We start from the raw sequence: 10,601 nt of genomic DNA on the forward strand, positions 1-10,601 counted from the left end.
GCCGTGCCCCGAGTGACCCGAGCTGTGTTGGCAGGGGGGGTGACCCGCATGACGGTGTCGCTGGTGGTCATCATGTTCGAGCTGACCGGCGGGCTGGAGTACATCGTGCCGCTGATGGCCGCGGCCATGACCAGCAAGTGGGTGGCCGACGCCATCGGCCGCGAGGGCATCTACGACGCGCACATCCGGCTGAACGGGTACCCCTTCCTGGAGGCCAAGGAGGAGTTCTCGCACAAGACGCGCGCCATGGACGTGATGCGGCCGCGCAAGAACGACACGGCCCTGACGGTCATCACGCAGGACACCATGACCGTGGAGGACGTGGAGAACATCGTCAGCAGCACCACCTACAGCGGGTACCCCGTGGTGGTGTCCCGCGTGTCGCAGCGCCTCGTGGGCTTCGTCCTCAGGAGAGACCTCATCATTTCCATCGGTGAGAGGCGGCGCTGCCCGGCTGAAGGCGCTGTCCTTGGTGCCAGCTGTCACTGCCCTGGGGGGTCACACGCTCCTGGTGCGGCCCTGAGCGCTCTGGGTGGGCTCTGCTCGCCTTGGATGTGGCTCCTCACACGGTCGTGGGATCATTTAGGTTGGAAAAGCCCTCCAGGGTCATGGAGTCCAACTCGAGTCTGATCCCCAGCCCAGAGCTCTGAGTGTCACCTCCAGCCCTTCCTTGGACACCTCTGGGGATGGGAACTCCAAACCTCCCTGGGCAGCCCCTGCCGATGTTAATGAGCTTTCCTGTGAGGAAATTCCTGCTGCTGTCCAACCTGAACCTCCCCTGGCACAGCCTGAGGCTGCGTCCTCTTGTCCTGTGGCTGGTGGCCTGGGACAACATGGAATAAAGGACAGGAACAAGTGCATCAGGGTATTTTGTGCATCACCCACCTTCTGTGGTACCACCACGAGTTTCTGCTCTTGGGTTCCTTGGAATCTGCAGGGATTCATTGAGAGTGGCCCTGTCCCCAAGCTGTGACCCACAGGACGGGATTTGGGTTTTCATGGTCAAATATCCCAACTATCCCAAAGCATTCTGAATATCCAGCCTGGTGTTTGGGCTGCCCCTTCCCAGGAAGCCTTGGAATGCTGATAGCAGATTGCAGTGTGGCAGGTACCCACAGGACCTGTGTGCACTGCTGGCAAGGTCTGAGGCCAGTCCTTGTTTTCCAGTCCTGACCCTGATGACGTCCACAGAACCTGTGCCAGTTGTTGAGTGTTTAAAAATAGTCCTTTAACTGCTCTGCACGGGACCCAGATCAGTGACTCATAAAACTACAAAGCACTTGATTCACCTCCTCTAAAAACTGGGAACTTAAAAGTTCTCCAGAACTTGTATTTACCTGGCCAGAGCCTTGGCTTTGGGCAAAGCTGAGGTGCTGATCCTGCCCCTGCAGTGGGACTTTGGAGACCTTGGAGGTTCTCCCAGGTGAGGAGTGACAGGACAAGACCTGTAACTGTGCCCAGGTGAGGTTTAGGTTGGATACTGGGGAAAGTTGGAAGGGGTTGTCCAGCCCTGGCATGGGCTGCCCTGGAGTCACCATCCCTGGAAGTCTCCAGAAAATGTGTGGATGTGGCACTCGAGGACGTGGGCTGGTGGTGACCACGGTGGTGGTGCTGGTCAGCAGCTGGACTTGATGGTCCTAAAGGTCTTGCCCAACCTTAATGACTCCATGGTTCCCTTAGAAGAGAGGCTGGGAACCCATCACAGCCTCCTGGGGTGGGAACAGCTCTGGCAAAGGGAAGGAAAGGACTTCCAAGGCCATTAAATGTGAGCTGAGGAACGGGAACGCTCTTGTTGGGAAAGTGGAGTGCTGGTATTGAATCAAACATTTCCCTTTGCAGACAACGCCCGGAAGAAGCAGGACGGGATCGTGAGCACCTCAATTATTTGTTTCACCGACTACTGTCCCCCCCTGCCCCCGAGCTCCCCGTCTGTGCTGAAGCTCAGGAGCATCCTGGACCTCAGTCCCTTCACGGTGACGGACGAGACGCCCATGGAGATCGTGGTGGACATTTTCCGCAAGCTGGGGCTGCGCCAGTGCCTGGTGACTCACAACGGGTGAGAGCCGTGGGGCCAGCGCCTGCCCTGCTCCCAGGGCACGGGGACAGCCCTGCCATCCCCTGGGGCTGGGCACTGCAGCAGCTCCTGCCTGCACTGGGGACAGCCCAGCCTGGCCTGGGACACTCCGGGGACGGGGTGTTCCGGCTGTGTCCGTGCTCTGCCACCCTCAGAGGGGGCAGTTCTTTCTGTGGGGTGCCACTTGGAATCCCAAAAGACTCTTCAGCACCGCCAAGGGGCTCCAGTGGCCCTGCCTGGCTTCCTTCTGCTGGTCTTGGTGCATTAAAAACGTTTTCTCATTTTCCAGGAAGCTGCTGGGGATCATTACCAAAAAGGATGTGCTAAAGCACATTGCACAGATGGCCAACCAGGACCCCGAGTCCATCCTCTTCAACTAGAGGCAGACTGTAGGGACTGTGTGTCCCACACACCTGGAACTTTCTCACCCACCCTGGGTGGACTTTCCTATTTTTATTGAGACCATGGAACTGTTTCCAGCCTTTTCCTCCATGGAGCTGAAGAAGATATTTTCTGTTTTTCTACCAGATAACCAATTGCACTACGGGATCTGTGGAACATAATCTTCTTTTTAGAAGAAAAAAAAAAAAAAGAGAGACTTTATTTACGTTGCTTTTGTGAAGTTACGTTGGAAAGATTCCATGAAGGAGTAAAAACAAAATGTTAGAGAATTTTCTATTTCCTCCTCTTCTTTTGTTGGAGCTGCTGTTGTGAAGGTGGGGAGGAAAAGCCACGGTGTTTGTGCACTTGCAGAGGTGTGGGAGGAGCAGGATGGTTTTGCAGTGCTGGCAGAGGGTCAGGGCTGGGCTCAGGGTCCACGTGGGAAAAGTCACAACCTTGGGAAGCCAAAACAGGGGAAAGAAAAATAAAGTTTGACTGGCTGAGGCTGCTTGACTGAAGGAAGGAAAAATAACCCAAATAAACAAAACCCCCACATCACATCTCCTTAAAATTGGGCCGAATTTCTCATTGGGAAGATGCTGGTTTTGATTAATTAGTGAATGTGTTAATTACTCTGCTGCTGCCTGTCAGGAGAACCCCAAGGAAGAGGTAGGAAGAGTTCACGGTGTCTTCCCATCCTTTCTCTCATCCCAAGGATCCCTTGCTTTGCCCTGAGCACATCCCCAAGATCCCAGAGGCTGAGTCCTGAATTCCTGCCCTTCCCCGAGCCCCGATGGTGTTGGACACCTCCTGCTGTCCCCCTGGGAGCTGGGGACACGGGCACTGCTCCCTGCTGTCCCTGGATCCCAGCTGAGGATTCCCAGGAGCCCTGCCAGGAACCCTCCCCTGTGCCAGCCCTGCCCAGCTGATTTTCCTGTAGATAAAACTCTGCCTGTTCTCTGCAGTCTGGGAGGTTCTGGATGCCCAGGGAGCTGATGCTCTTCACCAGCCTCGGTTGTTTCATGGGAGTGAAACCTGGCTCCATCCCTCTCAAAACCCCTCCAGTACAAATTCCTTGTCTTTCCAAGGAGCACAAGGCAGATTCCTGATCTTGCAGAGCCACCCAGCCCCTGCTCTGCTGCTGCCCTGGTCTCAGTCCTTGGGCAGCTCAGAGCTGCAGATGTCACTGGTGGATCCAGTTCCTTCTGCTTGGGGAACAAATGGGGAACAAACCACTGTTCTGTGGTGGTTTTGTGCAGCAGGAGATGCCTGGGATTCCTCGTGTGCTGCCTCAGCCCAACAGCACCAACAGCAGCTTTGCTTTTAAATGATTTTTTTTTTGTTCTGTTTGGAGGGCAGGTGGATGTTCTGGGGTCTGGGGCTGAGTTCAGGGAAGAAGCTGCCTCTTCCCAATCCCCTGGGAGCTCCTTTCTGGGGTGGCTTCCCTTCCTGTGGCACAGCTGGGACAGCAGAAACACAGAGCTTTCCCCTTTTCTCCTCACCATCCTCAGGAGGGTCCCAACTTGGGAAACGTGGTCCTGCTTCCATTAGATCCGTGATCCATGAGCAGATTCCCTGTGGGAAGGCTGCCCAGTGTGAGGTAAGGTGCTCGGAGGGGAAGTCTCGTTCGGGGTTATCCCATTTGGAGCATCCCAGCTGTCCCAGGGATGCTGTGCCGGGTGGGAATGGGGGCCGGGGGCAGGAAACAGCTGCCCCTCCTCGCTCAGTCTGTGCCATGGGTTGTGTTTCCAGCGGGACAGGCGGCCTGGGATGCTGTCTGGAGAAAGCCCTGTCCGGCAGGGTGGGAGTGGGAAAGGCAGGAAAAGCCCCGTGGGGCCGGGATTTAGGGAGGCTGACAGGGTTTGGATCCTCACGGTGCCGAACTCACAGCTCTGCCCTGTGCTCTTCCATCGCTCCACTCCGGGAGGAGCCCGTGGTTCCTGCGGGAGACGGGCGGGATCTAACCCAGACATCCCCTGGATATCCAATATCCCATTGCTGACCCTGATTTTGGGGGTCTCTCTGGGGCCAGGGCTGGATGCACTCGGCTCTGGGGTGCTGGAAGGGCTGGGGGAGCCGACCCAAACCCGTCTGGTTCCGTGGTTCTGTGGAACAGTGCCGGGCTTTGGACAGGACACAGAATGAGGAATTTTCTTTAAAAGTGGAATTATTTTTTCGTGGTGTCTCCAGCTTGGCTGGTGGGGGAATAAAAGGAGAAAGTGTGAGTTGTGCAGGAGCTCGGCTGGAGCTGGCTCAGCTCTCCCCTGTGCTCTGCTGCACAGGGGACACAACTGCTCCTGGAAAGGAGAAAAGGAGAAAAATCCCTGTTTTCCCCCTGGGGCCGTGGGAAGGGGCTGCGAGCAGCACGGCCGGGATGGGATTGCAATAAATGGATTTTCAAAGTCGTGACCCAACCATCTGTGACCCCACAAGGGATGGGCTGGCAGGGTCTGTGTCCCCTGCTCCTCACCCCAGCGTTCCCGTTCTGAGGGTTTGAGGAGCATCCCGCAGCTCCACGAGCCCTTCCTGCTGTAGGAAAGAGATTTCTGTTTTGTTTCTCTCTTTTTTTCGGGCTGGATTCCTGCCTGGGGCTGGGGTGAGGTGCCCTGGGGCAGAGCGAGGGGCGATGCTGGGCTCACACCGCAGCTGCTGCTCTCTCTCTGTGTCTGTGCTTTATTTACAGCGTCCCAAGGAACGCTTTCCTGCCCTGGATTGTGGATTTCAGCCTGGATTTCCTCTCCCTCCTGTCAACTCGGGCCAGGCTGGGGACTTGAAAGTAAAAGGAGATCGTGTCTGGGCAGGGATGGAGGCTTGGAGGTAGCAATGAGCTGGTTCTTAACAACAAAGAGGGAAAAAGGAGCCTTTGGCCCCAGGATTTATTCAGAGAGGGACTGGGGGCCGTGAACACCCTGAGGTAAAAGCAGCTCCTTGGCAGAGGAGATAAGAGGGTCTTTGGCAGCGGCTGCAGGAAGCACTTTGTGTCTGGATTGAATCCCCAGGGCGAGGCCACGGGAAATCAGGTCAGTGTGGAGGTTTTATGAGCGCTGCAGCCAGCCCCACCTCCCAGGCTGCCTTAGAGCAGGAGGGAATCACAGAATGCTGGAATGGGCTGGCTTGGAAGGACCATAAAACTCACCCCATTCCAGCCCCAGTGTCCAGCCCGGCCTTGGGCACTGCCAGGGATCCACCCTGGGCCAAGCCTGCCCCCCCTGCCAGGGAACTGCTCCCCGTTATCCCTCGGTCCTGTCCCCCTGCGGCTCCGGGTGCTCAGGAAGGGCCGGGAGGCTCCGGAGCTGTGGCTGGAGGGACCCGGTGGGGATGAGCTGCAGCTCTCGCCTTTGGGGACACCCTCAGGAGGGATAATCAGGAATTCTTTGTTCTTGTGGCTGTCCCAGCCCCAGGGAGGTGCTGGCAGGGGAGGGGATGCCGAGCTGGTTTAGGGACCACTGACTTCACTTTCCAGGAGGAGCTGCAGTGACCTCGTCAGCAACACTCACCTTTAAACTGTGACTTGTAACTTCCAATAAACAATTTTAGCACTAACAGAAGGGTTGTATGAGAAATCTTCAGTACTTTCCTCCATTTGCACAGCACCTTTTGTTTCCTCAGAGCAAGTGGTGTCCCCTCATCCAGCTCTTTCCACTCCTGGTTCTCTTTCCTGGAGCGCCCTGGGATGGGCAGTGCTGGCCCAGGTTCCTCAGGCTGCTCTTGTGGAGGTTTCTCTGCTGGCTTCTGCTGCTGGTGGCCAGTCCCCGTGTCCAGGTGGGAGCCCTGGGGTGCCCCAGGACAGGGAGGAGGATGGAGGAGGCAGAGGGGCCGCGGCTGCTGGGGGTAACCTGTGCCAGCTCCTCAGTGAGGAATTCCAGCTGTGCTCTCCCCACACGGGGTGAGGCTGCTCTTCGCCCTGATGCTGCTGGAGTTCTCCTTCTCCCCTCCACCCCAGGAGCTCTCCCCTTTCCAGGAAAGTGGGGTGAGCCCTTGGCTGCTTTCCCTGCTTCCTCCGTGGCAAACACAACCTCTGCCGGCTCCCTCGGGCCGTGTCCCTTCCAAAGGAAACCTTGGAAGCACCTGCTGCGTTTCCTGCAGCCCCAGCTCCGCTCTTCAGCCCTGTGCTCCCGTGGCCAGACAAGCTCGGTGCTCCCGGGGCTGTTTGGGAGCCGAGGGTGTCGAGAGCTGTTGTGGCTCACTGAGGTGCCAGGACAGCAGGAACAGGGATGAGAGGTGGAGGAAAAGGGGTGGGTTTAGGATGGAGGGGTTTGGAGTGCTTTGATTTTTGCCCAGAGTGCTGCAGAGCCAAGGCTTGGCCCAGCTCCCTCCATCCCTCCCTGGGGACTGGGAAAACGGAGCCCACCAGCCCTGCCAAGGGGGGATCAGCCCTGTCACCCCCCAGGAGGCTGCTCCCAGTGCTCTCTGGCTTTGGGTGAGCTTTTGGAGCTTCTGGATGAGCTTTTGGAGGTTCTGGATGAGCTGGGGAATCATTCCTTGCATTTGGGGCTGGTCCAGGTGTTTGTGTGCGGGTGGCACCGTGTCCCCTGGAGCGGGAGCCTGCAGGAGCTGGGGCTATGGGGGATGTGGGAACTGCCTGGCTCTGCCCCCAGCCCTGCCCAGGGATGTGGAGGGCCGGGAGTCAGGCCTGGAACGCTGCAGGAGGGGTGGCAGGAACGAGGGGCAGCCCCTGCCCAGGAACAGCCCCCGGGTGGCCCCGGCTGTGTCCTGGGCTGGGACAATCCCACGCTCAGAGGGGAGGAACAGTGGGACCCCGAGCTGAGGAGGGCAGGAGGAGCTGGGATGGGCTCAGATTCCGTGGGGTCTGTGCAGGAGCTGGCCCAGCGAGGATGAAGGAGCTGAGGAGCAGGAACAGCTCCCCTGGGCACTGCCCCGGTGTCGTGGGGCCGGTGGCCGCAGAGCCCCTGGAGCAGGAGCCTCTGCTGGGCTCTGTCTGGAGCCCTGGCAGTGCCCCAGCAGTGCCCTGCTGCCCCCAGATCCTCCCTGCCCAGCCTTGTCCTGGGTGCAAAGGGGCCAGACCCGTGCTGGAGTACAAGGCTTTATTCCATCCTCCCTGGGAGCCCACTGCCCGCAAATCCCCCTGGTCTCAGCAGGATACAGAGTACGGGGGGAGTGAGACAAGGGGGCTGCGTCCATGGGCTGAGCCAGCTGGGCCCTGCCTGAACCCACCTTTGGCCTCTGGGGTGGTCTCCATCACCCCAGGGCTGGTTTGGTCCCTCCGAGGTCCTGCTGTGCCCACCGGGCTCAGCCAGAGCTGGAATCCTGCAGGGACCGCCAGGCCTGGAGGTGTGAGGAGGTGGGGACTGCGCTGTCCACGAGGGCTGGGGGGGACAGGATCCCCGTGGGAAGAGGTTCTTGTTCAGCAGCCGTGCTGAGCCCCTGGGCTCTGCAGCCCGGCTCGCTCACCACGTGTCCCGGTGCCACGTGCTGGGTGCGGTGCCAGGCCTGGCGCCTGCTGCGGTTCCCTGCCCTTTGCCCTCCCTGGAACCATCTCCCAAACATCTCCCGGACTGAAACTCCTTCCTTCCCTTCCAGAGGCCGGCACTGGACCTGCCCCACCCTCCCAACCCAGAGGTGCCACCCCGGGGGTGCTTCCAGCCCCAGGTCCCGGCACCCGCAGCCCTGCCCGAGGTGGGGTGGGGCTCACGGTGTCACCACGGGGACACTTTGTCTTGCAGTGGCAGACGTGGCCCGGGTGCCTTTCCCGCTGCAGGGAGCCGTTGGGAGGTGTCACCGAGGCTGGGATGTCCCCTGTGGGTCCTCAGAGACCCTTCCTCCTTCCCTGCAGGGCGGCACCGAGCCGCAGCCGTCCCCGGACCGCTCTTGGCTCGTCCCTCGGCACAAGGGACACCGCGGGCACGAGAGGCTGTGCCAGCCCCGGGGGAGCGCAGGGGGAGTCACAGGTCGAGGCGGAAGGCCCCGAAGTAACTGGCTGCGGCATCGTTGGAGTCGATGGCCAAGGAGGAGACGGAGACAAAGAGCTCGTCCCCGGCCTTGAGCTCGAAGAGTCCGCCCTGGTAGAGCGCGTGGAGCCCGTAGTCGGCGTCGGGCGCCCAGCACTTGGTGCCCACTCCCTTGAGCAGCAGCACGGGCGGGCTGTGTGCCGGCTGCCACTGGATGCACTGCACCAGCTGCGGGCCCGAGTCGCGGCCGGCGCCGCGGTAGCGGAAATAGATCTGGGAGTACACGTAGTACTTTCCAGGCTGTTCCACGCGCAGCCGCCCGGCGCGGTAGCTCATGTTGTGCACGTGGGAGCGCAGGCTGCTGTGCCCCCAGTGCGCGATGGCGTGGCGGCACGACTGCGACAGGTTCCCAAAGCTCTGCGAGCGTCCTGCGGGAAGGGAGAGGCTCTGAGGGGAGCCAGGGGCACACCGAGGGGAGGGGAGGGGAGGGGAGGGGGCGGCTCTGGCTCCTTCCCGGTCACCCGGCTCCGAGGGCTGGAGCTCGGCTCTCCCCATCTGCCCCGGCGCCTCCTCCGTCCTGCTCCCTGCCCTTGGATCTCGGTCCTGAGAGCTGCTGCCCCACTCACCATCCTGAGCCAGGCTCTGTGGGCGGAGGGTGAGATGTGCCGAGGGTTTCCCAGCTGTTCGGGGAGGAAGCTGCCCCTCTGAGGTGTTGAAATAGCTCTGCCAGGCCTCTGCAGGAGAGGGACAGATGCTGTAAGGACAGCGTGGGGACAGCCAGCCCCACGCCAGCAGGGCAGGGACTGCCCCACTGACCCACCAGAGCAAGAGGTTATTGAGGGATGGAAATGTCTCGTCAATCATCAACCAACACATCTGAGTGTGCCACCGCCCTGGGCCCCCGGCCTGTCCCCAGCCCAGCCCCAGGACGTGTGTGACATTGCAAGTGACAATCCTGGCTCCCCCCTCTCCTGCCCCAGCTCACGGCACTGGAGTGTGCCCCAGGAGTGACATCCCCCCAGGACTGCTGGCTTCCTGGGATCACAGATCCTACAAATCACAGCTCCCGGGATCACAGCTCCCATGGATCACATGAGATCACAGCTCCTGGGATCACAGCTCCCACAAATCACAGCTCCCGGGATCACAGCTCCCATGGATCACACGAGATCACAGCTCCTGGGATCACAGCTCCCATGGATCACATGAGATCACAGATCCTGGGATCACAGATCCCATGGATCACATGAGATCACAGATCCTGGGATCACAGATCCCATGGATCACATGAGATCACAGATCCTGGGATCACAGATCCTGGGATCACAGCTCCCATGGATCACATGAGATCACAGATCCTGGGATCACAGATCCCATGGATCACATGAGATCACAGATCCCGGGATCACAGCTCTCATGGATCACACAAAATCACAACTCCCACAGATCACAGCTCCCAGGACCACACGAGATCACAGCTCCCACAAATCACAGCTCCCATGGATCACATGAGATCACAGCTCCTGGGATCACAGCTCCCACAGATCACAGCTCCCACAGATCACAGCTCCCAGGATCACAGCTGCCAGGACCACACAAGATCACAGCTGCCAGGACCAGGCTCTGCTGCAGCCCCAGAGCTGGCCCAGGAGGGACTCACCCTTCACGGCACTCCTGCGGATGATGTTCTCGGTCACCTGTGCCACAGAGAAGAGAAAGTTCCTGGTTAAAGGCGACCTGGGGGTTCCCCATGCCTGAGCTCCTGCTCCAAACCTCCACCCCCTCCCTGTCACGCTGTCTCTGGGCCCCACCGCCTCCTCACCGTGGAGGGCTTGAGTCCCACTCCCACCCTGAACCATCCTGGCTATTCCCCCTCCCACTGCTCCGGTGAGGAGGATGGGGAAACTGAGGCACGGGGACAAGCAGGAGCTCTCCCATCCTCCCCTGGTCCCGGGCTCACCGTGGCCACGTAGGCTTTGATGGTGCTGGCCAGCTTGAGGCAGCCCTGGCTGCTGCTCAGCTCCTCCAGGCTGGAGCCCTCGGGCTGCTGATTGAGCACCTGCAGACACCGCAGCTCCTCCGCGCTGCCCGGAGCCTGGGATTTCAGCTGGGATGGAAACAGAGCGGGATGGCAAACTGGGACAGCCCGAGGGAGCAGCCGGGATCCTGCTGGGGTGGGAGCAGGGGGCGGCTGCAGGGGGCGGCTGCCTCCAGCCCGGCTCCTCCAGCACCAGAGA

The 10,601-nt window shown here is 59.9% G+C and overlaps 2 protein-coding genes and 1 long non-coding RNA gene across 7 annotated transcripts in view; 1 reads left to right on the plus strand and 2 right to left on the minus strand.

Annotated features, from left to right (window-relative positions):
* LOC107203831 (H(+)/Cl(-) exchange transporter 5) overlaps nt 1–2,745 on the plus strand; it is a 28,165-nt gene extending 25,420 nt beyond the window's left edge. For all 5 annotated transcript variants that reach the window (XM_015626288.1, XM_015626286.3, XM_033514112.1 and 2 more), the window contains 3 exons: nt 35–433; nt 1,840–2,056; nt 2,364–2,745. In XM_015626288.1, coding sequence (XP_015481774.1) covers nt 35–433; nt 1,840–2,056; nt 2,364–2,454 — 707 coding nt within the window. In that variant the 3' untranslated portion in view covers nt 2,455–2,745. The remainder of the gene's footprint in view (nt 1–34; nt 434–1,839; nt 2,057–2,363) is intronic.
* Nucleotides 2,651–4,334, minus strand: LOC117243675. Its single transcript, XR_004497286.1, has 2 exons — nt 3,958–4,334; nt 2,651–2,910 (listed from the first exon to the last, which is right to left on the minus strand). It is a non-coding gene; the product is annotated as an uncharacterized LOC117243675 (long non-coding RNA).
* A 967-nt stretch (nt 4,335–5,301) lies between these two features.
* The window catches only part of LOC107203833 (tumor necrosis factor ligand superfamily member 10-like), a 7,537-nt gene continuing 2,237 nt past the window's right edge, over nt 5,302–10,601 (minus strand). The window contains exons 2-5 of the mRNA XM_033514115.1: nt 10,325–10,471; nt 10,025–10,061; nt 8,991–9,098; nt 5,302–8,792 (exon numbers count right to left, since the gene is read on the minus strand). Coding sequence (XP_033370006.1) covers nt 8,359–8,792; nt 8,991–9,098; nt 10,025–10,061; nt 10,325–10,471 — 726 coding nt within the window. The 3' untranslated portion in view covers nt 5,302–8,358. The remainder of the gene's footprint in view (nt 8,793–8,990; nt 9,099–10,024; nt 10,062–10,324; nt 10,472–10,601) is intronic.

The sequence above is a fragment of the Parus major genome, chromosome 4A (genome assembly GCF_001522545.3).
Source record: "Parus major isolate Abel chromosome 4A, Parus_major1.1, whole genome shotgun sequence".
Classification (NCBI taxonomy): Eukaryota; Metazoa; Chordata; class Aves; order Passeriformes; family Paridae; genus Parus; species Parus major.